The sequence below is a fragment of the Eubalaena glacialis genome, chromosome 18 (assembly GCF_028564815.1).
Source record: "Eubalaena glacialis isolate mEubGla1 chromosome 18, mEubGla1.1.hap2.+ XY, whole genome shotgun sequence".
Taxonomy (NCBI): Eukaryota; Metazoa; Chordata; class Mammalia; order Artiodactyla; family Balaenidae; genus Eubalaena; species Eubalaena glacialis.
Window position 1 is genome coordinate 1,944,038 of NC_083733.1, and position 27,068 is coordinate 1,971,105.

Sequence of the window (27,068 nt, forward strand, 5' to 3'; positions counted from 1 at the left end):
GAGCAGGTGGGGGTCACTGGATGGAAGAATTAATAGTAGGAAGCATCAGGGATGGATGAGGGAGACTCTGGCTACCCAGACCCAACAGGATTCTTGCTGAAGGCAGCCCAGGGGGTCAGACATCACCAGGGAGGGTGGAGATGAGGAGCTCGGGTGGTCAGAAATCAAAGGTGGGCGATTCTGGCTAAACCGACTTAGCAGGCTTCTTGCTAAAATTGGGCTCTTGAGGACATGCCCAAGGATGAGGCCTCATTGAAAAAGTGCTCAGAGGCGCCTGACTAGGGCTTGGTCCAGGGAGAGCCCCTGTCGCAGTGCGGTGGGCGTTTGTTACCTCTGTTATCGTCACTACTCGGGAAGAAGTGGAACTCGGGGAGGCCGGGTCCCTGGCTGCAGGCCCCCAGCGCCAGAGCTGGGCAGACATATGAGGCCGGCAAGGCCACGCTGGGCCCAGACATGTCCCTGTGAAATGTTGGCGTCCGGTGAGGGAGGGCCAGGGGGCCGGGTTTCCTCTCTCTGCCCCGCACGCCCCCGCCATCAGGCCCCAAGATATGGAACACAGTGGACGACCCTTTTCCGGGTGGAGGCCCCTTACTCGACACCTTTCAGGGTTTTTCGGGGAGGCAGATGAGGCTGAGGCCTTTCTCACCAGTGCTCCTAGCTGTTGCTCTCCCTTCAGTTCCACACCCGCAGCGCCCTGGCGGGACAGGCGGCCTCCAAGGAGGGCAGCCTAGGGACCGCCCTTGGAGATGAGGGCCCTGGGGGTGGGCAAGGGCAGGAGCAAGGACACCCCGAGGTGCCTGCAGTGGGTGGGGGAGCGGGGAGACGCAACACCCAGCCTTTCAGGTCCAGGCAGAGCAGGCTGCATCACGACGCCAGGTGGCTCCGGGAAGCTGGGTCGCCTGGGAAGAGGGCAGGGAGAGGCACACCCGCTTGCAGCAGACGCAGCCAAAGATTAGCAGGGCGGGGCGGCTACTGGGTTCCGGGTCGGGGCTCCTGTGCATCGTCCCCAGCAGCAAACTTCAAAAGGGCTCCCCTGGGGCTGGACGAGGCCGGGACAAGCAGTGACTACAGAGCTGTGCCCGGGAGGTCGGGTCAAGTCCTGGCCCGTGGGCCGCAGGGCCTGGCGGACAGCCTCCCTGGCGCCCTCCTCCACGCTCTCCTGGCACCCGGGCCTGCCTCTGCCGGCATGTTCCTCCGGCTCCCTGTTCGGCTGAGCTCCCTGGCAGCCGGGATGGGCCAGGAGGAGAAAGGGGCCCCGTGATGACTGAGCCACAGACGCAGTGGAGGTGTGATGGGGACAGTGGTGGAGCATTCATCCGAAATGGACACTTCCCACCTCCTTCTATTTTTTTTTTTTAAGATTATTATTTTTTTCATGTGGACCATTTTTAAAGTCTTTATTGAATTTGTTACAATATTGCTTCTGTTTTATGTTTTGGTTTTTTGGCCACAAGGCATGTGAGATCTCAGCTCCCCGACCAGGGATCGAACCCTCACCCCCTGCATCGGAAGGTGTAGTCTTAACCACTGGACCGCCAGGCAAGTCCCTTCCCACCTCCTTCTGTCTGTAGTGAGGCTTCTACTCCGGGCTGCCATGTACAGTGGCACAGACTGTACACTGCACAAAGGCAACCTGGCCTGGACTTCCTTCATCAGAGGACGGGGCACCTGCATCTTTGTACAGAGATGCTGTCCACTACCTAAGCCTCCTGTGGGACTGTGCCCACCCAGAGGGGATCTTTTTAACAACACATCTCCCCAAGGGGAAGACTTTTGTAGTTCTCACCAAGCCACCTTCTCCAGCTATGGCCATGTAAAAAATCAGCCCCAAGGTTACTGGCTTAAGACAATTTATTATGAGGGCTCCTGGCTCTGGGCAGTTGGGCTCAGTGGGTGGTTCCTGCTCAGGGTCTCACACAGCTGCAACCATGGGGCAGGTGGATCTAGTGTCCTCTCCCAGCTTCTTGGTCCTGCGCTGGTATGGCGGGACTTGCGGGGGCTGGGCGGGCATCTCTCTCTCCATGCAGCCTCTCCATGGGGCCCTCCAGAGGCTGGCAGTCTCACGGTGGTCGGACTTCTTACAGATCACTTCCTCCAGATTCTATTCATCCAGCAGCCGCGGAGCGCACCCACATTCAAGGAGAGGAGTTGTAGGCCCTACAGACTTTGTATGCCTATCTTAATCCACACTGTGCCGCGTTGGGGTGGCAGCCCAAAGCAGGACCCGATACTAGGACCTGAGGGACCTCAGAATGCGCAAAACCCCACCCCTTTCACGAGCCTCTAGCCTCGTGAGGCGGAGGAGCGTTCCTGCAGGGGCAGCCCGATCACACGGGGATGTCGCTGTGCCAGGACAGGGTGTCCCGTGCAGGGGCTGGTGGCCCATGGCAGGGGTGGGAGGGTGGGGTCTTGAAATGTGAGGGGAGTTCTGTCCTGTCTTTAGATTCCACCTCTGTTCCATCAGCTGGGATGGACCAAGCCTCACAGCTTCCCAGGTGTTAAGGGCAGGGCTAGGAGCTGCCGCCGTGTGAACGGTGGGAAAGGGGGCTTCCTGGCAGAGGTGGTCGGAGCCTCGGGAACCCACGGAAATCAACTTGTGACGGTGGGAGCAGGGAGGGGCGCAAGGGAGAAGGAGGGAGGCTGGGAAGAAGGACCAACACCGGCCAAAGCAGGGAGGCCGGAGCCCTGGGGTCCAGGGAGCAAGCAGTTCCCTGGCTGGGGACGGACCCCGGCTTGTGACCTTGTTGTCCACCACTCCCACCAGGTTGTGCTGGAGCTTGTTAGATGGAGAGGAAACGGCCGAGAGGACGTAGACTCTGTCCTATCAGATGTTCGGCCCTCCTGGAGGGCACCCCGGGCCGCCCCGAGGTGTCGGGGTGTGGAGGCACTGGTCCCTTGGATGGGGGTAGCCCTGGTCCACGGCTGGTCTAGGGGACTTTCCGACAGGGCCATGCGGAGCCTAGGGGAGGGAGGTCCACACCCCGACAACCTGCTGAGGGGTGAACGCCCGAGTCACACCCGTGGAATCAGCAGAAGTCCACCTGCCTTCTCCGGGCTTCTCTTCCAGGTGACCTGCAGCAGGCGGCCGCACTTGCTACGGCTATTTCCTGACCAGGCACCTCTAATCGGGGCTGCTGCGGCTCCTCGGCCTCCCCTCCAACCGCCGGTCACAGAAGCCACAGAGTTGGAAAGGCAGCCTGAGAGGTCTTCTTAGTCAAATGCTCTCTATTAGAAAGAAGAGGAGACAGAGGCCCAGAGAGGGGAACGGTTCGTCTAAAAGCTACGGTTATAGCTCCTCTCGTGTTAACTTTAAGTTTGTTATAAATGCAAACACTACAGAAACCCAAAGTCCTCGGTGGTGACGTTCCCTCCCTCCCTCTCCATCCTCCTCCCCGTCGGGTCCTCAGAGATAAACCTGGCTTCTCTCCCGGTAACATCTCCTCTGAGGGCTGGAGACGACAGCAGTCTGGCTCTTCTGCTGGGGGAAGCTGTGAAATTAAAGCGTCCTCCACCCTCAGGATCATGTGTGCGTGTGGGTAATTGTGCCTTTCAGAACAAGAGTGAGGTTTCTAGGGACAAGTTCCCTAAATAGCTGAGTATTGCCTCTCTTTCGAGTTTGGTTTGGTTTGGGTTTTTGAGAGCTGCTGTAACAAATTACCATAAACCGTGTGGTTTAAAACAATAGGAATGGATTTCTCACAGTCCTGGGGGCCAGAAGTCTGAAGTCCAGGTATCAACAGGTCTGAGCTCCCTCCAAATGCTCCAGAGTAGAGCCTTCTGTACTGGTCAGGTTTCTCCAGAGAAAAAACCAAGAGGATGGCTCCATGTACAGAAAGAGATTTATTCCAAGGAATTGCTCATGTGATTGTGGAGGCTGACAGGTCCCAAGATCGGCAGCCTGGACACCCAGGAGAGCTGTCATGTGGTCCCAGTCCAAAAGCCAGCGCGCTTTAGACCCAGGAAGAACTGATGCTTCAGGTTCCAAAGGCAAGAGAAAACTGTTGTCCCAGTTCAAAGGCCATCAGGCAGGAAGAATTCTCTCTTACTCAGTGGAGGGTTGGCCTTTTTGTTCTATTTAGGCCTTCAACTGATTGGACGAGGCCCACCCACATTATGGAGGGCAATCTGCTTACTCAGTCCACCAATCTACATATATATTTTTTTAAATTTATTTTTGGCTGTGTTGGGTCTTCGTTGCTGTGCGCGGGCTTTCTCTAGTTGCGGTGAACAGGGGCTACTCTTCATTGCAGTGTGCAGGTTTCTCATTGCGGTGGCTTCTCTTGTTGCGGAGCACAGGCTCTAGGCATGCAGGCTTCAGTAGCTGTGGCTCGCAGACTTTAGAGCGCAGGCTCAGTAGTTGTGGCGCACGGGCTTAGTTGCTCCGCGGCATGTGGGATCTTCCCGGACCAGGGCTCGAACCCGTGTCCCCTGCATTGGCAGGCGGGTTCTTAACCACTGCGCCACCAGGGAAGCCCCCACCAATCTACCTATTAATTTCATCCAAAACACCCTCAGAGAAACACTCAGAATAATGGTTGACCAAATTGCTGTGGCCCAGTCAAGGTGACACATAAAATTAATCTTCACACCTTTCCTGCCTCTTCCCGCTCCTGGGGGCTGGCTCCTGGTGTTCCTTGGCTTGTAGCTGCATCTCTCCAATGTCTGCCTCTGTCCTCACGTGACCATTGGAAGATCCAGTGTCTCTGCCTCTCAAACTTCCCTCTTCTGCCTCTTTAAGGACACCAGTCACTGGAGTTTGTAACTTGATCACATCTGCAAAGACCCTGTTTGCAAATAAGGTCACATCCCCAAGTACCAGGGGTTAGGACTATGGACATGCCTTTTGGGGGACACTAAATCCAGTGAGGGTGGGCCCTAGATCCAATCACTGGTGACCTTATATAAAGACACGTGAAGACACAGAGAGGAGGAGGCCTTGTGAAGAAGGACGGAGATTGGAGGGATGCAGGTAGAAGCCCAGATGCCGAGGACCATCGGCCACCAGAGCTGGAAGGGTTAAGAACTGACCCTCTCCTAGAGCTTTTAGAGGGAGCACGGCCCCGATGACACCTTGATTTTGGGCTTCTGGCCTCCAGGACGGGGAGAGAATCAGCTTCTGTTGTTTCAAGCCCCCCAGTTTGTGACAATTTGTTCTGGCAGCCCCAGGACACTCAGACACCCTGTTGGTTCCTATTTCTAATATGCTCCTTTTTCTTTCTTTTTTTAATTGTAGTATAGTTGATTTATAATATTGTGTTTCAGGTGTACAGCAAAATGATTGTTATATATATATATTCTTTTTCAGATTATTTTCCATTATAGGTTATTACAAGACGTTGAATATAGTTCCCTGTGCTCTACGTTAATTACTTGTTGCTTATCTATTTTATGTATGTCTAATATATTTCTGGTCCCTTTAATCTCTATGCCGACCTTGTTCGTTCTGCGTTTTCCTTGCCATTTGTTTCTGTCTTGGGTTTATTGTGAAATCAAGCTAACCGGAAAGTATCTGACTTTTTTTAAAAAATTTTTATTTATTTTATTTATTATTTTTGGCTGCGTTGGGTCTTTGTTGCTGTGCGCAGGCTTTCTCTAGTTGTGGTGAGCGGGGGCTACTCTTCGTTGCGGTGCGCAGGCTTCTCACTGTGGTGGCTTCTCTTGTTGTGGAGCACGGGCTCTAGGCATGCGGGCTTCAGTAGTTGTGGCATGTGGACTCAGTAGTTGTGGCTCATGGGCTCTAGAGCGTGGGCTCAGTAGTTGTGACGCACGGGCTTAGCTGCTCCGCAGCATGTGGGATCTTCCCGGACCAGGGCTCGAACCCGTGTCCCCTACATTGGCAGGCGGATTCCTAACCACTGCGCCACCAGGGAAGTCCCAGTACCTGACTTTTTGACCAAAAGAACTAGAATCATCTTCTCTGATTATTTACGCACATGGACAGCAGTGTCTTGGGGTAACTAGACAGCAGAAGGGTGAAGGTGAAGAGACAGGCCGTGGAGGACCACCCTCCTGGGCCTTCACCATCACCCCTGCCCACTCCCTGACCCCCACGGCTCTGACTCTGGCCCAGAGCTTCCCCGTCAACGCAGGGACCAACGGCTGCCAGTCAGCCAAGACCCCATCCCCTCCTGCCCGCCTACCGTGGGACCCTCAGCTGTTCCTTCCTCTCTGTGCTCTGTGACGCAAAGCATGTCAGCAAACCTGGGCACCTGGGTGCTCAGCTTTCTCACCTGGACCACACCAGTGACCTCCTGCCATGTGTATTAGTTTCCCTTTGGTGTAATTGCCACCAGTGTCGTGTCTTAACACACACAAATTTACTGTCTCACAGTTCTGAAGGTCAGGCGTTCAATCTGGGTCTCACAGGGCTATAATCAGGGGGTCGCAGGGCTGGTTCCTCTAGAGGCTCCAGGGGAGGATCCTCTGCCTTTTCCAGCTTCTAGAGGAGCCGCATTCCTTGGCTTGTGGTCCCGCGCCACTCCGACCTCTGCTTCTGTGCTCACCTCTCCTTCTCTGACTCTGACCTCCTGTCTCCCTGATACAGATCCTCGGGATGACATTGGGACCCTCGGACAACCCAGGGTTGTCTCACCTCAAGGTCCTTCACTTAATCCCAGCTGCAGAGCCCCTTTTGCCATGGGAGGCCGCACATCCACAGGTTCCTCCTGGGGTCAGGTCGTGGTCACCCTGCCCACCTCCCCAGCCTGCTGTCACCCCACAATGGCCAGAGTGCCCTTTCTCCAGATGGCAGGCCCTTTCATGTCACAGCCCAGCTTACCATCGTCCTGCAGCTCCCCTTGGTGCTTAGAACAAAATCCAAACCCCTCCCTATGCCCACTGCCCGTAGGAGGTGGTCCTGTCCCCCCGCCAACCCCTCATCACAGCACAGCGGCCCCTGACACCCAAGTCACTCCAGCAGGGCCCGTCCTCAGGAGCCTTCCCGCCCCTGCCCTGAAGGAGGCCCCATCCTGCCTACCAGGCTGCCCTGTTTCATTCGTTCACCCATTTATCATTGTCCCAAACTACCTGTGGCTCCGTTCACCTGTTCCTGTCTGTCCTCCTCCGAGGACCAGCTGTGAGTTCCGTGAGAGCCGAGGCCTCTGTGTGCCCAGAGCATGCCGACCACACTCACCAAATATTTGTAAAGCAACGAGGAATTCCAGCAGAGGCTAAAGCCGGCCCGTCGCCGGTCTTGGCACAGAGCATTGTCCAGTTCCCGGCCAGTTATTCAGACACACAAAGGGCTCTTGGCCTCGGCGGGGGAAGAACAGAAGGGGCACTGTCCTGTGTAGAGGCTCAAGTCTCGGCCTCTGGGCGTTCATTGTGCCACTTCAGCAAATGAGGTTCCCTCCAACTGTAACAAAACGACACCAGGAGCGGCGACGCTGTGCTTCTCTCTTGTCCCCCCTCCGCCCCCATCATCTGGGAACCTTGCTCGTTTGACCTCCACCCCCAAATCTGAGCTTGGCCTTGGCTACCGGCAGCAGAGAATAATATTTATTGGCGGGGTGCCACAGCTTGGCCGAGCTCTGTAACGAGGAGATAAATGACACCTGCATCTTGGCAGTAGAGTGTGACTGGCTCCTCCGGGTGGGAGAGCCTTGGGGAGCCTGGAGGGTGGTGACTGTCAGAGACAAACGGCAGCCACGCCCGGGAGGCGGGCACGGCCAGGTCCCAGCACGTGTGCCATTCCTGCCCTCCGTCCCAGGGACCTTCACACAGTCTGGCGTGGTTGTTAATTACAGCGAGTTATACGATTATCTCCGGAGAATGCAATGTTGCATGATTTTGCCTAGGGCTGAAAAGATGTGTCCAACAGCCAAGTAGATGGAAGGCCAGTGAAGCAAAAGTCTTCTCTGGGTTAATAGAAATGGAAAACCTAATGTGAGTTTATTTTCATTTGCTCCCCCAGGGAGGAGCCCTCTGGTGTCCTAGAGACCCCCAAGGTGCCCGGCAAAGAGGCAAAAAGCAGACACCCAATGAGGAGGACTCTGCCTGCTTTACACGGGAGAAGGTCCAAGGTGCCCAAGAGGGTCACACGGAGCCTCCAATAGGCTGCGGGCGGGGGCTGCTGTAGGAGTTTGCCATCAGAAGGCCCCCACCTACACCACCACTCATGGTGGGCATGTGGAACACATTTCACACAGGGAATTTCTGCATCCTTGTTAAGCCTCATTTGTATCACATGATGGACAGTTGAAACTGACTCGTGACCATCTCATGGACGGAGGGACCCTGCACATCAGCTGGTGCCTCATGGCCCACCCAGGACCACGGCCTCGGATGCTCGGGGCATGACCCGCTCCCCTCTTCTGGCCTTGTTTGTTGAAACCTGCAGGATCCTATGCGCTAATTCCCAAGGAATGAAACAGCCGGAGGGACCCTAAAATGCCGGACTCTCATTCCAGCGGATTAATGGCTCTCCCAATCCGATTGGACAAGTTTCAGAAGCTGCTTCCCTCCCACTTGACTCCCCTCCTGGTCTTTGGTTCCTCCTGCCTCCCAGGCAGGAGTGCTGGGTTGGAATAAGGGAAACTGCTGAATGCAGACTTGCGGGCCACGTAGAACACAAGCAAGCAAAGAGTGTGAGTGGCTCCTGGCACTGCACTTTGGTCCAAAGATCCACCAGTCTTTTTAAAATGAAATTGACAAACAATAGCTAGTTTGGCTTTGCCTTTTGAACTTGAGGCCCCTGGTAACTGGGCAAAACCCTGCCAAAGAACTGAGGTGACCCCAGAAGGAGCCAGCAGAAGGGGAGGCCGGGCATGCCAGGTGTCAGAGTTGATGTGAGAGATCAGGGGCTGGTCTCAAGATGCCCAGACCGAGTTCCCACAGGCCCTGAGCAGTTAGGCAGTCAGGGAAAGTGCAAGCCGCGTCCTGGTTTCCTCCTTACTTTCAACTCCTGCAGCATAAAATGTACTGAAGCCATTTCTTTGGGGATTAAAGGAAAGTGTTGGTTTTCTGAGAAGTTACAACATGTCCGAGCTCTCGCCCACACGTTACTTTGCACGCGCTGCTCCTCTCTGATGACACCTGGAAACTAAGCCCCTTTTCTCTCCCTGCTGCTCTGTCATCTCCATCCTCTGCATTTCTATTTAAATGTAGAATCAGCTGGTCAGTTTGCATGCGCACAGGATGCCCTCTGGGATTTTGTTGGGTGGCACTGAATCTATAGATCAGTTTGGGACAAACGGACACCTTTCTGAGTCTTCACTCAGTTATTCACATCTGTCCCTCCACCTACTCAGGGCTCCTTAAATTTCTCTTCAATGATACTTTGTGGTCTTCAGTGTTGAGGTCTTACACATCTTTTGTTCCATTTATTCATTGGCATTTGACATTTTTTTGATGCTCTTATAAATGGTAACTTTTTTTTCCCCCAGGGGAAAGCACGAATGCAGTCTTCCACTACCACAAACTATGCAGTCGAGTCTCCCACATTTGGGGAAATCGCAGAGGTCATCACATCCGGAGTGCAATGGATGAGCCTCACCCTGGGAAAACCACCTTCATGATCATGGTATCTCCCCTGCCAGTTAAGGACATAAATGGTAACTTTTGAAGATTTTTATTTTCTATTTGCTTGTTGCTGCTATATATATATTTAAAAAATTGTATGTTAATCTTGTATCCAGCAATCTAGCCACATTTAAGTGTTAATTCTAATCGATGATTGGTAAACTCTTTTGGATTTTCTACATTATGTTGTGTCTGAATAATGAGAACTTACTTTCTCCTTTCCCAAGGCTTATGCCTTTAATTTCTTTCTCCTGCTGTTTCACCCTGGCTGTGTTAAATGGATGGGGTGAGAAAGGATGTCACAGCTTTAGCTATTTCTTCCCCCTTCCCCCCATTAAAAAGCTTATGAAGGATTCTGGGAAGATTGCAGTAGTAATATAGTTTTTGGATATTCCCAGAGCCCCGCTTAAATACAGGTAGTACAACCAGATAGAAAAAGAAGAATTCCCGAGAGCGTACAATGGAGTTTCCCAGAGGCCACGTGACACGCTACAGCCCAACAGATTAAATGTACAAGCAGATGTAAGAATCCAACTGTCTTCTTCTTCTTTTTTTTAATTAAAGTGGTGGGTTTTGTTTTTTTGGTTTTTTTTTTTTTTCTTTTTTGGCTACACCACGTGGCTTGCGGGATCTTAGTTCCCCAATCAGGGATCGAACCTGTGCCTCCTGCAGTGGACGCTCAGAGTCCTAATCAATGGACCGCCAGGGAAGTCCCAAGAATCCAACTGTCTTCTATTAATGCAGACATTAAGACATTTGCAAGAACATGAAACAATGACACTCTTCTTACTAAATGTTGTGTTTTCAGAGATATAGTTACTTTTTATTAAAAAAATTTTTTTATGTTCACATGTAATAGGATTATTACTGCCATTTTAAGTGAATGAAGAAATATATCTTTAAAATAAAAAACATTCCATGGACAACATCTATAGCAAAACAAGGAGCTAAGGTGTTCCCACACAGCCTGGAGCCTCCGTGCGTGGGGTTGAGCCTCTGTAGGCCCAGACCGTGGGGTGCGGGGTCTGTGCGGAGAGAGCAGAGGGCAGTTACATGCTGAGTGTAGGGCCCCCGAACGCCCACACGTGCGCCCTGCACAGTGCGGCAGCAGGCCAGGTTGACATCAGCAGGTGAAGCTGGCAGAGGTGTGGCTGCTGGGATAGTGGGGTGAGTGCGGGGCAAGCTGGTCGTATCTGAAGGGGCTGGAATGGTCCAGGCCCTGTGAGCTCTCGAAATGGCCAAGCTGGGCCTCCTTCCAGGACAGAGCCCTACGTGGAGGGAAAACCGCAGGGCTGGGGTCAGAGTTGAGCAGGGCAGGGAGAATGGGGACAAATGAGGGGGAGGGTGGGGATGAAAGGGGAGCTGCTGCCATGCATGTTAAAATCACATGAGACCAACAGAAGAAGTGTGTCTGTGAAAGAGGAAAAGCCGTTGAACCAGGCCTCCTGCTAAAAGCTCGTGAACATTACATTCACATAAAAAGCAACAGAAAGGGTTTCCCTGGTGGCGCAGTGGTTAAGAGTCTGCCTGCCAATGCAGGGGACACGGTTCGAGCCCTGGTCCGGGAAGATCCCACATGCTGCCGGAGCAACTAAGCCCGTGTGCCACAACTACTGAGCCTGGGCTCTAGAGCCCGTGAGCCGCAACTACTGAGCCCACGTGCCACAGCTACTGAAACCTGTGCGCCTAGAGCCTGTGCTCCGCAACAAGAGAAACCACCGCAATGAGAAGGCCACGCACCGCAATGAAGAGCAGCCCCCCCTCGCCTCAACTAGAAAAAGCCCGTGAGCAACAATGAAGACCCAACGCAGCCAAAAATGAAATAAATAAATAAATAAATTTATTAAAAAAAAAAAAAAAGCAACAGAAAACTATCAAGGTCAAACCCCATACAAAGTTACTACAAGAAAAATGAGAATAAGCGGCAGAATGATATTCCTACAGAGAATGAGAAGACTTCAGAAGGAGGCGTTGAAAAAAAGAGAAAAACTGAAACATGCTGTTTCAAAATAAGCTAAAAATATTTAGGACAATGATACAAAATATGAGAAAAACACCATTATAAGTCAATTTTTAAAACTCAGAAATGACAGACCCCAGAAAAGAATTAAAAATAAAAGAAAAGGGGGCTTCCCTGGTGGCACAGTGGTTAAGAATCCGCCTGCAAATGCAGGGGACACGGGTTCGAGCCCTGGTCCGGGAAAATCCCACATGCCGTGGAGCAACTAAGCCCGTGCGCCACAACTACTGAAGCCTGTGTGCCTAGAGCCCGTGCTCCGCAACATGAGACGCCACCACAATGAGAAGCCTGTGCACTGTAATGAAGAGTAGTCCCCTCTCGCTGCAACTAGAGGAAGCCCACGCGCAGCAATGAAGACCCAACGCAGCCAAAAATAAATAAATAAATAAATAAATAAACCAAAAAAAAAATTAAAGAGAAAAAGAAAAGAAAAGGGACGTCCCTGGCGACCCAGTGGTTCAGATTCCACGCTTCCACTGCAGAGGGCAGCGGTTTGATCCCTGTTCGGGAATTAAGATCCTGCGTGCCAAAAAAAAAAAAAAAAAAAGAAAAAATCATTTCCTAAGTGAAGACTAAATTAGAAGAAACACAAGAGTCAATAAACACCATAAATAATGCTTTAAGAGAAGTAGAAGGTAAGAAGGAGAAATGTTTTAAAATTCAAAAGGAAACAAAGAATGTGGGACAAATTCGTTGAGGGATATTCTAATTCCATCCTCCCAGGTGTCCTGGAGACTCCTAGTGCCCTAGCGAGCTCACGGCGGGAATGGGGTCGGCCAAGCCGCAGAGGCTGGCTTTTTAAACTATATATTTATATCTATAGATTCTTTCAGATTCTTTTCCCTTGTAGGTTATTACAAAATATTGAGTAGAGTTCCCTGTGCTATACAGTAGGTTCTTGTTGGTTATCTATTTTATATGTAGTAGTGTGTTGGCTTTTTAAAACAATAGCCTTTATTTTTCGGAGCAGTTATAGATTCACAGCAAAATCAAGCAGCAGGTCCAGAGTCCCCGCTCACCCTGCCCCGCATGGACTTCCTGTACCACGGTCCTGCACCTGGTACAGTCACCCAGGTTTATTCTCTCTCTAGGTTGGGGGTAACTTCTTTTTTTTTTTTTTTTTAATAAATTTATTTATTTATTTATTTATATTTTTGGCTGCGTTGGTTCCTCGTCGCTGCACATGGGCTTTCTCTAGTTGCGGCGAGCGGGGGCTACTCTTCGTTGCGGTGCGCGGGCTTCTCATTGTGGTGGCTTCTCTTGTTGCAGAGCACGAGCTCTAGGCACGTGGGCTTCAGGAGTTACAGCGTGTGGGCTCAGTAGTTGTGGCTCATGGGCTTCGTCGCTCCGCGGCATGTGGGATCTTCCCGGACCAGGGCTCGAACCCGTGCCCCTGCATTGGCAGGCGGATTCTTAACCACTGCGCCACCAGGGAAGTCCTAGGTTGGGGGTAACATCTGAGGCCACTGCTGCATGGTAAGAGGGGGTTTGTTCTGGTATCATTGTCCCGAGTAGACGGAGGTGGAAGTGGATGTGGGGTGGCCATGGGGAACCAGGGAAAGGGACGGTCACTGAGCCAGGGGACAGCTGAGCAGGAGCCGGAGGGGCTGGAGTGGGTGTCACAGTGCTCCCGGCCTCTCCCAGTTACAGAAAGCTCCTAGGCCGAGGGGCCCCTGTAGGCCGGGGCTCGGGACCTGGAGGAGGGCAGCAGATCCCTGGTCCTGGCTGCACGGCTGCAGCCCCAGTGGCTTTTCTTTGTGCTGTTCCTGGATGTTCCCAGATTTGCAAAATCAACCCAGGGGTATTCTGCAAGGCCAACACGGGGGGAAGGGGAAGGGGGAAGACTAATTTGGGCAGTGCATGTGGAGTGAACTGTAGTTCAGGCCTGCGGGGGAGCAGGGAGAGGGTACAACCATGGGCACGGAGCTCACAGGTGGAGCCACTGCCCGGTGCGGGGCACAGGACTCAGCGCCTCAGCCTCATCCGCCCCCCAAGCTCCGCCCTCCCAGGTGTGCAGGGGCCATGAGCTCTCCCAGCCCAAGACTGTTCAGAGGCCACCGCAGAAAGACCAGGGCCTGGGTAAGACACTGTCCACTTTCTCCAATTCTGGCCTGAAGGGCCGAGCGGCTCTGGGTGAGCGACTCAGAACTCTGGTCAGTTATGCGGCCCCGCAAGGTCATTGCAATTTTTACTGTGGTCACTGATTCAGAAAAGCACTGCTCCTCGGATCCCTGGCTTTGGCCTCGTTTGACAATCACATGAAATAAGGATTGTCCCATGGATGAAATCACTAACATTCCCAGCTCCCTGTGGCCGGCGACCCCTGAGCGGGAGAAACAAGTAACTCAGTGTTCCCTTTGGTGCACGGTGGGGACATTTTGATCTTTGCATCCCTTACCTAGGGGTTTGTTTTGTTTTTCTGAGTGGAACCCCATGACCTTGGGCAGCTGGAGGAAGGTATCCTGGTTACCTGGTTACCAGGAGACCAGTGGTGGAGGAGGGCCCGGCCTCGGCAGGATTCTCTTACAGATTCCCTTCCTTTTTTTTCGAGTAAAGACCTCATCTCGCTGCATGGAAGTGAGTCTTAAATGATGTCCTCTGTCGGTGCTTCAGCTATGGGGTTCGGGGGAGACTCTGGGGGTGGGAGGGCATCAGTGAAACACAGCACGAGGATCTGTGCTATTCCAGGCATGGGTAGGGAAGGGGCAGAAAGGACCACAGTCACAGGAGTGAGGGGAACTCTCTAAGTAATGGGACTCTCAAAAAGAGCTTTAGGGGCTTCCCTGGTGGCGCAGCGGTTGAGAATCTGCCTGCCAATGCAGGGGACACGGGTTCGAGCCCTGGTCTGGGAAGATCCCACGTGCCGCAGAGCAGCTAGGCCCGTGAGCCACAATTACTGAGCCTGCGCGTCTGGAGCCTGTGCTCCACAACAAGAGAGGCCGCGACAGTGAGAGGCCCGCGCACCACGATGAGGAGTGGCCCCCACTTGCCACAACTAGAGAAAGCCCTCGCACAGAAACGAAGACCCAATACAGCCATAAATAAAATAAATAAATAAATAAATAAAATTAAAAAAAAAAAAAAAAAGAGAGCTTTAATCCCTAATGCCACCCAAGATTCTAGACGATTCCTACCCCAGAGAACTCTGAATCTTCACAGCTCAGCAGTGCACATTGCTGAACAAAGCCCGGGGTATATACTAAGTAGTGAACGACTGATACTCAGAATCTCGAGAGCAAGGCCACGGGAGCGGTGAGGAGGACAGAGGGTACCCCAGAGGGATGGAGGACAGCCATTGTGGAGGCTGGCTGGGGAGAGGTCAAAGGAAGGTCTCCATCGTAGCCCAAAGACGTTCCAGAGACAGCCGGACACTTCCACTCAGGGCGTGTTTTCTCCCAAGAGCAGCAGGTGGGGCCTTCTGGGTGGGAGCCACACCAGGTGGGCAGGGGCGCTGTGCGGTCCGCACTCGGAGAAGTGAGCTGCATCTAAATGCAACGATCCTGAATGGGACCAGACAAAGGATATTAGTGGTGTCGACTTAAAAAAATATTCACAACCTAAAAGTTGAGAGTTATGCTTTATTTGGCGGGAATTTTTAGGACTTCAAGCCCAGGAGGCAGTATCGCAAGTAACCCTGAGAGAATTGCTCCCAGGAGGCGAGGACAGGTAGAGCCAGATTATATAGAAGTTTTGCAACGAAAGGCAGGTAGTCTGAACGTCCAAAGATTATTGTTAATTAAAGGAAAACCAGATATCTCAAGTTAAAGGAATTTAGCGCTTTTCTATGTATGGGAAGATGCAAGAGTCTGGGCTCACTGAACCCATTCCTTTGATATGCACCTCAGCTATCTGGGGCCAGTATCCCCTGTTTTCACATCCTGAATTTCCCCAGGGCTCACCATAGGGAGTGGCTGCAGTCTGATGGCTGCTAGGTGGCAGGTATTCTTTTCCTTCCTGAGTTCGCTCAGCGGCTCACCACTGGCAGTGGCTGCAAGCGCTGATGACTGTGACATCCTTTGTTTACTGATGTGGCAGAAAATACTCCACTTCTCAGTGGGGACACCAGCCAAGTCCAAATAACGTCTGCAGTTTAGCTAATAGTCACGTTCCCGTGTTGGTTTCTCCATTTTGACCGACTTACCATGTCCTGGAAGATGAACATACAAAAACTCAGAACCATCTTGGCAACTTTTTTGCAAATCTAAAAGTATTCCAAAGGAAAAAAAAAAGTATCTGATTAAAAAAAAAAAAAAGAGCCAAAGGTGAAAGCAATAGTAAGGCGGGGGAGGGGAGAGGGCAGGTGTGGGGGCAGGTGCAGGGGCAGAGGGCGAGGCCGGAGAGCCCATTATAAACCCGGTGGAGAGAGCCACGTGGGTCTGACTGCAGGAAGCACAGAGGTGGGTCGGCTCTTGTTCTTTCCGACACTTTGATGACAGAGATGACGGTGTTGAAGGTTGAGATTTTAAGAACAAACAGTTGGCCTCCCCATGAGCCCTTGGTACTGCTTTCCTCACCTGGCAGGCAGGAGGGAGGATTCTTGCTGTGCCCAACAGTTGAGCAAACAGTAATTTACAGGTTTCCAGAGACATCTGAAGACACACTGGGTGACTGTGACGCCAGGGATGGCAAACAATCCTTTTCCCAGACATCACCCCCCCGCCCCCGCCCCCGTCATCTTTCCGGATTAGGAAAGCCTGGCCGGCTCCTCTGGGGCCCCAGGGCTCCGGCTGTGCCTGCCCCGGTGTCCTATCTGAAGGCTGGCAGGCCTGGTCCTCCCTCGGTTCATCCTACAAAACGATCACAAAGCCTGCACCGAAACCCCTCTTAAAAACGCAGCTTCTGGGACTTCCCTGGCGGTCCAATGGTTAGGACTCTGAGCTTCCAATGCCAATGCCGGGGGCCCAGGTTTGATCCCTGTTCGGGGAACTAACATCCTGCAAACCACGCGGCGCGGCCAAAAAAACCCTCGAAAAACCAAAAACCAATGCAGCTCCTAACACATCAGGGAGGTAAGAGTTAGTTCGAAGAGCCACTTTTTTTTTTTTTTTAATTTTTTATTTTTGGCTGCACTGGATCTTCTTTGCGGTGCGCAGGCTTCTCATTGCGATGGCTTCTCTTGTTGCAGAGCACGGGCTGTAGGCACACGGGCTTCAGTAGTTGTGGCTCGCGGGCTCCAGAGCACAGCCTCGGTAGTTGTGGTGCACGGGCCTAGGTGCTCTGCAGCATGTGGGATCTTCCCGGACCAGGAATCGAACCCGTGTCCCCTGCATTGGCAGGAGGATTCTTAACCACTGTGCCACCAGGGAAGCCCCGAAGAGCCACTTTTCCCAGCCTCCCGTCCCGGCCCCTCTTGGCCGCCTGCCTGGGGAGCAGCCAACCTCCAGTGTGACAGCGCAGGGGGCACGGTCCGGGCCACGGAGAGCTGTGGGCGCTTCTACTTCCAATGCCGGGGGCTTTCCTGCGGGCTCAGCCCTGGCAGTGGTGAGTCCCAGGCCCTCCTCCCGGACGCCATGCGGGGATGATGCAAGGTCAGTGTCACATGGCCTGTGGCCGTCTGTGGGGAAAGGCTGACCTCTGGTGGCCAGCTCCCATATTGCTGCCTCCGCGCTTCTCCCGGCTTCTACGCTGTCTGCATCCCCCCACGGGAGCCTGGGGACACCAAGGCCTGTCCGTCCCGTCCCGGGTGACGCAGGCCCTCCCCACCCCACGGGCGCCTTCCTGGCTGGGGGTCATGAGGGTGTGTGGGGTAGGGTGAGCTCACCCCTCAGGCCCCTTTCTCCTTGTGCGGACTATGTCCACAGCCCCGTGGCCCTGGGCCTGGCTCCCGGCTATGGGTTCTGGTGGTCCACTAGGACCATGGGGCTGCTCCTCAACCCTAAAGGGGCTCCGTCTTCTCTTGCTGAGCCCGGATCCCCCAGTCTGCGTCCTTCCGCCCTCCGCCCAGGAGAGGGTCCGCTCGGCTCTGTCTCAGCAAAAGTCAGAAGGTACTCAGCCTGCTCTGCCCTGGCCACTCGGACCAAAGTGGCCTGATGCTAAGACAAAACAAGACACCCCCTCCTGCCTTTAAGAGTATTGTCACCAAGTCATTATTTTATCACCAAGTAATGCTGACAGCAGACCCTTCAATGCCTCCTCCATATCAAGGGTCAGAAGTGAGGAGGGGTCAGGGCAGGGGGAGGATGCCCAGTTCACATAGTACCTGGTAATTTCTTTTTTTCTTTGGCCACACCATGCGGCACGTGGGATCTTAGCTCCCCGACCAGGGATCGAACCCATGCCCCTTGCGGTGGAAGCGTGGAGTCTTAACCACTGGACTGCCAGGGAAGTCCCAGTACCTGGTAATTTTTAATGTGGTAAGTCTGGTGACCGGGTTTTCTCTCTCTTTTTTTCTTTTTTTGCTTGTTCTTTTATTATTATTATTAAACATATACTAATGTGAACATTTCCCATGTGCCTGTGGGTAGAGCCCCTGCTAGGCGGCCCAGGCTATGACAGATGTTTCCTCATCTTTATTGCGGTATCTCAGATGTATCCCAGGAAGACGGGGTCTTCTGCCAGCCAGGAAGCAACCATTAACGTCAAATGCACAGCAATTGGTCGGTGAGCAGGTTGTAGTGACACCGTGAGCCTTGCATGCCACCCACTCGAGAGCCTGCAGTTTCATATCCGTGTCCCAGAGACAGCACCCCAAAAACCTACTTTCTGGGCGGTGGGCATTGGCTCCCGAGACCCCACCTGCTGTAGCACTGCTCTTACAGGCTTGCTACTTTTTTTGGATGAATCGAGGGTAACATTAAATACATTACTGTAGGGGAACAAAATTTGCAGGCCAGAGACACCCAAAATGTCTCTGGCCTGCAAATTATTTCAAGCTGAAAACAATCAAGACACCAAAAGACTCGGGAAAAAACTTTGACCTTCCTCCAGCTGCTCGAAGGATTTAGATAGAGGGCTTGTTCCCAGAATAGAGCTATCCCCTGATATGTCTGCAAAGAATATGGGCCGGCGGAGATCAGGGTCCACTCGGCGTCCCATTGTCTCTGCCCAGCCCAGCAAACAGATATTTACCAAACATCTCCATGTGAATGAACTTCCTCCCCTTTGAAGTCCCAAACCACCGCTCTCACCATCCTCTTTTGTGTTTAGCTGAAAATGGTATTTAAGGCGAGGGTTTCCACCATTTTGGTGAGTTACTCAGCTTTTGTGGATCTCTCCCATGTACACGTGTTTTTAAACTTTGATTTTTCTCCTGTTAATCTGTCCCATGCCAATCCAATTCATAGACCAGGCAGAAGAACCTAGAAGGGTAGAGGAAAAGTCTTCCCCGACATGACTCATGTAAAAATATGCCCCATGTCCTCGCCAGCATTTGGTATTGTCAGTGTTCTGGGTTTTGGGCATTCTGATGGGTGTGTGGAGGCGTCTCCTGGCTGTTTTAACTTGCATTTCCCTGATGACATATGTGGAGCATCTGCATTACTTATAAAATCACTAGTTAATGCTGTCATCCTAGAGAGAGGTTATCTGAGAGACTGGGAGGTAAGACATTTTGATGGGATGTTAAGGCCTCGGAGTGGAGTCCCACCTGGGAGGGTCCGGGTGGCAGAGGAGCATGAGGGCCTTGCAGAGCTTCACAGCAATTTCACCGGCGTCACGATTTTGCCCTTGATCAGCTTCCACCCATTCCCCGGAATAACCTACTTTTTGTTTTAACTCTCAACGTTGACAGTGTTTCCGGGGCCCATCGAGGCAGAATTCCCCTCTGCCCACCCCAGGCCTTCCTTCTCAGGCCAGAGCGAAAAACACTAAGGAAGGAAGGGGGGCGGGGGATGGAGAGAGAAAGAAAGAGAAAGAGAGAAAGAAGGGAGGGAGGGAGAGTAAGGAAAAAAAGTTGCCCGCCACTCCACTGCTACAAGGATCAAGCCTTTGGCCCCTGCAGTCGCCCGCCAACAGTGAGGGGAATTCAGGATGGAAAAAAACAGGAAGCACTCTGTGCTTTGGATACAGACCCCCTAGATAGTGAAGTTACATATCTAAGGAAAAGTCTCAATGACCCCAGATTCTTGCATCTTTCCATACGTAGAAAAGCACACTAAAATCATTAACTTGAGATGGCCGTTCTTTGTGATTAGCAGTAATCTTTTCACATGCTTGATTACATATTTTTCCCAGCAAAAAATTCCTATATATCCTGGCTTCTCCCTTACCTCTTCTGAGAGGGGTATAGTCCTCAGGAAGGTCCCCGAATAAACTTAACTGACAAGTTTTACGCTGTGCCTTTTCCTTTCAGTCAAGAGAAGGGAGGAAGGAAGAACAGCCAGTGTGAGATAGGAATTGGGGTGAGAGCCTACACCAAACCCGTTAGTGGGGATGTTGCGGATCAGAGTTTAAAAGTTTGCTATGAGAGGATCAAACCTGCAATCGAAGCTGCTTCTCAGGGAAGATAGGACAGGCATCTTATTCAAAATGTGTCGACTGTGCATTTATTCACCGGTCCTATGTTCCTCTAATAGATCTTTCTAGATCTTCATTTTTATCTCCCTTGAGTTTTGATTTCCAGTGTGTGTGGTTCTTAGTCTTTGGGAGTGAATGATCCACATACAGGACATTATTGTGAAATATTTGACCAGCTCAAACATTCCCCTTCTCTGACCATGCTGGACAAACCTTCTCTGCATCAAGTCGTGCTGTCATTTGGGGGGTTTGATTCATTCACTGTTTATTCATAATTTATTAACATTTAGCAAATAGTGCAACATTTTTGTCCTGGGTATACGAAGGTGAATAAGATACAGCCTGAGGGAGACTGACACCTAGCGGAGGAGAGACACAGCACATGGATAACTATAAAGCAATAAGCTCCTAGCGTATCCTAGCTCCTAGCGTATCCTGGGGACCATTCCAGGAAATGCATTAATGGGAAAATCTTGACTTACTTGGAAATCAGATAACATGAACATTATTCCTGGCATGTCTTTGAAATACTGGGCACCACTTAACCAATTCTCCAATCCGGTCTTTGAGTGCTCTCTAACAACGTAGAACTCTCAGGTTTTGATGTAGAAGAAGTCTTTGTTGCATTTCACATGTTTTATATTAATTGCATCATTCATGAATGATGCAGTTAACGGCCAAGGATAGGAGGATGTGGTTAGGTCTCTGCCCAGAACTTAGGTTTCAGAACTGCGATTCCGTGAAGGGTTAACACCTGGCCCCCTCCAGATGGCCTGAGGTCAGAGCCTCTCTGGAAGAGGCGGGAGAACAGCCCTTCTGGAGAATTAGAAAGTTTAGTGCGTGCGATCTACTTTCAAAGCCAGGCAGCTGGAATTTAAGGGGCCATGGCTATGAACCCTGAGCATAAGTTGTTGACTGTGAGATGATCAGGCTTGAAAACTGAGCCGGTTCCTGGGTCAGGCAGGATTAAAGGGCCAGATGCTCAAAACAGTGATATTATGGGGATATAAAAAAATCAATTTAAAGAATCACCAATATCTCCAACTACTTGGGCAAGGAGTTTTACCTTTTTAAAAACAAATTTAACCTTAGGGACAGATGTGCAGTTTCGCACACTGCATGTTCTCTAGGCTGGTGCCTCGAAATCTGCGTGCAGGAAAGCTGGCTTTGGGCTGTGTTTGGGCAGGTTTAGGGGACACAGTGGCCGGAAAACAGATGAGCAGTTGCAGGCTCACAGGGCAGCACACAAGGTCGTTGGCTTCCTCACAACCTGTTCCCTGACTTGCTGTGATGTTACAGGTGCCTTTCGAGTTTGCAGTTAACATACCCAGCATGGCTCTGTCTTTTGTCGCATTTCCTGCACTATTATCTAGGTTTTGGTGTTTCCTCCTCCCCAATTTTTGCATCTGATGACTTACAGAATGTCCTTGATCTTCATGTGATGGCTCTGAGATGGGTGATAAAGAAGATGGGGCAATGGCAAGAATGAAGAAGGCCCTGCACTTGTAAGCCAAGCAGATGAGTGAAACTACAACACAGATCTTTGCTTAAAATCAGTCAGCAGGAAATTCCCCCCCATGCTAAGCATGGATGTGTGTGGGAGAGAAGAAATACAGGCTGTGCCTGTATTTTCCGAATTTTAGAAGTTAGTATATATTAATGACACACTGAAAAATACCATTTAAAGACTGAAGCAGTGCTGTAATATGGTAGACTAAGTTATCTGGACCAATCCTCCCATTCAAACTAGAAAATGATGGATAAATGTTGAAATGAGTCTGCTTAAAGGCATCAGAAGGGTAACAAGGAGTAAAGAATCACCAAATCTGAACCTAACGGGAAGTACATACAAAAAAAAACGAGTAGAGGCTGGGCTCTGAGATGGCTTTTGCTTCCGGGCATGGGCAAGTGTTGCCATGTTTGACTTGGGTTTGACAGCCTCAAAGAGCAAGGAGAAAGCTCAGCAAATCCAAGGCTGTCCCAGGTGGGAGCTACAGGGCCATTCCCTGCAGATGAAGCTGAGGTGCCAAGAGCTGTGCCTGAGGATGAGGGTGCAGCAGAAGGGAACAGAGAAGGCCACCCCAGTGCCGAGCGGGGTATGTGGGAAGGCAAGGTCCCTGAGATACTGTAACCACATCCAGGCTTTCCTTGGATTCTCAGCCTCAATTTACATCACCTGGGTTGTCCAAAAGAAACTTAAGACACTAACCTGGACTCAGGATGTCATGAGCTGGCAGTGTCCAAGGCTGTCTGGCAGAAGCAAAAGCAATTACCCTTTGGAAAAAGATGCTTTCGCTGAAATCTTTCAAAGGTTATTCACAAGCAGTTCTTCAAGGATACGAGCAGCGTCACTGCAGCACAAACTGATTAACATACATTATTTAAGGACAAGACAAGCTTGAAAACATCTGCAGGGAACTGAAAGCTATAAAAGTGATCCAGCAGATTTGAGAAAAATTGAACCTCTGAAAATTACTAATCATAATAAAAAATTATATGGACAAGTTAGACAGATGTGATGGGGCTGAGCAAACAATCCATGAACCAGCAGATAAAAGGAGGAATTATCTAGAATGCAGCATAGAGGGACAAACAGGGAAAACGGAGAAGAGAGGTTAAGAGACCCAGAAGAGAGAGACGAGGGGGCAACAGCATCCTCTGAAGAGAGGATGACAGAGAAATCCCGGACCTGTAAGGCCACCACACACAGCCTCACGAGGACCAGCAATTCCCAAGCAAAGTGAATACAAAGAAATAAATATCTAAACATATCTTAGTGAAAATGCAGGATAATGGAGATGAAGAAAAAAACGCAAAAGCAGGTGGAGAAAAAAAATTACTTTCCAGAAAGATCTTTAGAAAATCTCCAAATATCTGGAAACGAAATAACACACTTCTAAGTAGCCCAAGCATCAAAGAAGAAATCAAAAAGGGAATCAGGAAGTATCTTGAACTGAATGAAAATCAAAACAACATATTAAGATTTGTAGGATGTAGCTGAAGCAGAATTAAAGGGAAATGGAGAGCACTAAATTCTGAGATCTCTCAAATCAATGAATTGGATTAGAAATAAATAACAGAAAGATCTCCAAATGTTTGGAAATTAAACAGCACACTTTGACCCCAAAGAGGAGAAAGTTTTGTTTTCAGCCACGATGGAGCAGAGAGACTGGGTTTCCCCTTTCCCCTCACATGTCTGTTAAACTGGACAAAATACATGAAACAAGGGTTTTGATGTCACTCCCTCCCTTGCCTTCCCTCTTCCCCTTCTCCCCCCATCCTCTCCTTCTGTACTTATTCCCTGCTTCATTTCACAGAGCATTTGAGGAATGTCATCATGTTTATCTCATTAGAACAAAACCTCCTTGAAGCTGGTGGCTGGGTCTTCTGTTTTGTGTCTCATGTGTCCTGGTACAACATCCCCGCATTGTGGTAACCAATTAATGTTGTTAAATGAAATGATCGTCAGCCAGCTGAAAACCGTGACCCCACTTTGCAGCACAGAGAATCTCTTAAATTTGTATTTTGCTTTTTACTTTTCTAAGCTTTTAAAATTTCACTTGATACTTGCAAGAGTTCTGTGTAGGGGGCTTCCCTGGTGGCGCAGTGGTTGAGAATCTGCCTGCTAATGCAAGGGACACGGGTTCGAGCCCTGGTCTGGGAAGATCCCACATGCCGTGGAGCAACTAGGCCCGTGAGCCACAACTACTGAGCCTGTGTGTCTGGAGCCTGTGCTCCACAACAAGAGAGGCCGCGATAGTGAGAGGCCCGCGCACCGCGATGAAGAGTGGCCCCCGCTCGCCACAACTAGAGAAAGCCCTCGCACAGAAACGAAGACCCAACACAGCCAAAAATAAATAAATAAATTAAAAAAAAAAAATAATAATAACAAATGTTCAAGTACAATTGGTGTCTTAAAAAAAAAAAGAGTTCTGTGTAGTAGGTGGGCGGGTTTAATATGATCACTTTCCAGGTGGGAAAGTACAAAGACCCACTGCATCAATAGCACACTTGGGAGATCTCTCCAATTACACTGATTATTTGTGGTGAGGGTAATTAGATGTTAGGTGCATTGTTAATTTTTTCTCTTCTAGATTTCAACTTGAAGACAGCAGAGGGCGCCTGACCACACAAAAGTTACACTAAATGTTAATAATATATTAGATTTAAGATTATTCACTAAAGTTTCAAAAATGTGAATTTCACTCAAATAGGACCGTGTACTTAATCTTTCTACTATTTTAGGATTCTGATCTCATTTTAAATGTTCTCTTCTCCTTCTTTCTTGGTAATGAGAGTTTCAACCTCACGTAAATCACCATGACACTATTAATTCCAAGAGCCTTCCAATTGAGCTTCAAGATTCTTTCAGATACTAAAAGTACGAAATCCTGCATCTACCAGATCCTTCCAAATCTTCAGCAGGGAATAGGCTCCCCCTTCTGTAGCTCTTAAGAGGCGACCCCTGTAATATGTTGCAGACAGATGCGCTGTGACTGAAGGGCCATCTTACTTCAAGTGTATTGCCTCCAGGTTACCTAATATTCTCAGAAAAGTATAAAAGGATTAGGCATGCTCTTAGTCATATTGCACTAGAGGGAAAGTAATGGTTTCTGAGGAGCACTAGTGAGGCTTTCGCCATTTGTAGCTCATTGTTGAAGGCGATTATGTCTGCAGGTTCAGGGGCCAGGTTCCTGTGAAATTCTGCAGCTCCCTTCCAATTGGCTTCTAGCTGGTTCTTTTCTCTATCATCTCACATGTTCTCCCATTCTCCTACAATCAGTGTTGGGGACGACGGCAGCCTGAATCCTATTCCACCACCCCCCGACCCCCCGTAGTTCCCCAAATTTTCTTTTTCTATTTTTTAAAGATTTAATTTTTAAATTTATTTTTGGCTGTGTTGGGTCTTCGTTGCTGTGCGCGGGCTTTCTCTAGTTGTGGCGGGCGGGGCTACTCTTCGCTGTGGTGCATGGGCTTTTCCTTGTGGTGGCTTCTCTTGTTGTGGAGCACGGGCTCTAGGCGCACGGGCTTCAGTAGTTGTGGCTCACGGGCTCTAGATAGCAGGCTCAGTAGTTGTGGCGCACGGGCTTAGTTTCTCCACGGCATGTGGGATCTTCCCGGACCAGGGCTCGAACCCATGTCCACTTCGTTGGCAGGAGGATTCTTATCTACTCTGCCACCAGGGAAGCCCTATTTTTCTTCTGGAAGACTAGGTTAATGGACAAGGCTTGGAGTTGGCTGAAAAAGCATTCCTCCCTGGCTGCTCAGAGATTAGTAAATTGATTGGATCTAAGTTGATTTGGTTACCGACCAGGATTCTTGGACTCCTTAATCAATAGAAATTGATAAGAGGCCAGAGAAGAAATTCAGGCAAGGCTTTATTGGGACTTGTGCTGCAGCAGGAGGGAGCGAAACCAAGTAACAGGTTCCTTTGCTCGCTTCCTGATGGGGGATGGGGGGGGCGAGCTGGTACCTTACATGGGGTGAGGGCGCGAGCCAGTCCACGGGTTGGTCTCCAGCAGTGGCTTTGGTGGTCTGTCCCCCCCACTTGGCAGTGCTGAGTAGAGGGATCATTTGCAGTGCCTGTGCTTTGCTTCCTGACTCCTCAGAAGTGGCAGTTGGGTCTTTTGTCTTTTTGTATCTTGTTCATAGTTTGCCCCAACTGCCACATGCATGCAGTTATATTTAATCCCTTAGTTTCTTTGTATTTTGTTTGGAGGCGATTTGTCCAGGTGCAAGCACTGCACCAAAAGGTCTCAGGTCCCAGCCTGTCACAATTTCTTTAAGGCTGAGCCTTGTGGTGGTTCACCCACAAAGTAGGAAAAGAGATTATTTCCTGATTTATGCTTTCCCTTTGCCAAATGTTTGCTTGTGCTTGTCCTTAATTTATCCTGTTTCCTTGATCACAAGCCCAAAGATGACACCTTCTAAGCAATGAGAAGCATTTTCACTCTGCTCTGTCCAAACCATAGCATTCCACGTTCTACCTGTGGTTTTTCCCGTTTACTATATCATTTGAGTCAAATGCTAGCGGGCGGTTTTGACTTCCCAGACTTGGAACACTGACTGCTCTTGGAGGGGGTGTCATCAGCCCTGCTCGATCATGGATAAACAAGTCCCCTCACACAGGCCACTTAATGAGTCACCTAGAAGGCGGACTGGCAGGGCTGTTTTTCTTGCCGAGCACAGTACCCTCAGCCCCTAACAATATCTGGCGCTCAGGGTCTGCGAATCCTTTAAGTGCATAAGCGTCTCTATGGGGAGCGAAGCCAAAGCAATCATTTGACTCGTACAAGGGTTCGCGCTGACAAAACGCGGCTCATTTACCGAGTCACCCAGCTGGGTCACTGTGCAATGTGCACGCACTAAGCAATATGCGTAAACACGGCAGACACTGAAGCCAACCTTCAGGCCCGGGCCCGGTGGCGGCGGGAACAACAGGCGTCGAGTCCCCCGGAGGAGGTCTCCGAGCTGAGGGCGGACGGCACGGGGACGGGGACGGGGCCCCACTGCTTCCAGGCGGACGCCACCCAGAGCCCGAGGCCCCCAAGCCCGTTTCCAAAGGCGGAGCACAACGAACCGGTAAAGCCTCCATCCCCGGGCCCAGGCCCGCCCACTCCGCCCACTCCGCCCACTCCGCCCACTCCCTCGGAAGCGCCCGGGGGCGGACCGGAAGTGACGCGCTTTCTGCGCGCCGCCCAGCACGTATTTTTTGAGCGCTGCGCGCCGCTCGAGACTCACAGGCGTCCCGGCATCTCCTCTGACGCGGCGCGATGGGCAAGAAGGGCAAGAAAGAGAAGAAGGGCCGCGGGGCGGAGAAGACGGCCGCCAAGATGGAGAAGAAGGTGTCCAAGCGCTCGCGGAAGGAGGAGGTGAGCGGGGCCGGCGGGCGGGCTGGCCTCCTTCGTCCCGGGTCTCGTGCGTAGCCGGGCCCCCTGTGCTGGGCGCTGGGAGGGGCCGGGCTGAGCGGGCGCGCCTCTGCAAGCCTCAGTCCTCGGCTTTGAAAGGGGGTACGTGATCCTCACGGCAGCCCTGAGCAGTGAGCGTCAGTGGAATAAGTAAGTGGAACTGTGGG

General features: G+C 51.0%; 2 protein-coding genes and 1 non-coding gene across 4 annotated transcripts in view; 2 read left to right on the forward strand and 1 right to left on the reverse strand.

The window, feature by feature from the left end:
- KLHDC4 (kelch domain containing 4) overlaps positions 1-27,068 on the forward strand; it is a 324,942-nt gene that overhangs the window by 241,354 nt on the left and 56,520 nt on the right. Inside the window, exon 1 of one of the 2 annotated variants that reach the window (XM_061173357.1) lies at positions 26,702-26,865. The exons of the other annotated variant lie outside the window; for it this stretch is intronic. Within the exon in view, the coding sequence (XP_061029340.1) occupies positions 26,767-26,865 (99 nt within the window). The 5' untranslated portion in view covers positions 26,702-26,766. Of the gene's footprint in view, positions 1-26,701; positions 26,866-27,068 lie in introns of those variants that run through there. 2 annotated transcript variants of the gene reach the window in all.
- LOC133079010 (basic proline-rich protein-like) lies at positions 8,218-26,757 on the forward strand. The gene is made up of 4 exons (XM_061174249.1): positions 8,218-8,585; positions 9,384-9,551; positions 26,385-26,668; positions 26,737-26,757. The coding sequence occupies exons 1-4, from the start codon at positions 8,543-8,545 to the stop codon at positions 26,755-26,757; spliced, it is 516 nt and encodes a 171-aa protein (XP_061030232.1). The 5' UTR covers positions 8,218-8,542.
- Positions 9,381-9,544, reverse strand: LOC133079262 (U1 spliceosomal RNA). Its single transcript, XR_009698140.1, has one exon. It is a non-coding gene; the product is annotated as a U1 spliceosomal RNA (small nuclear RNA).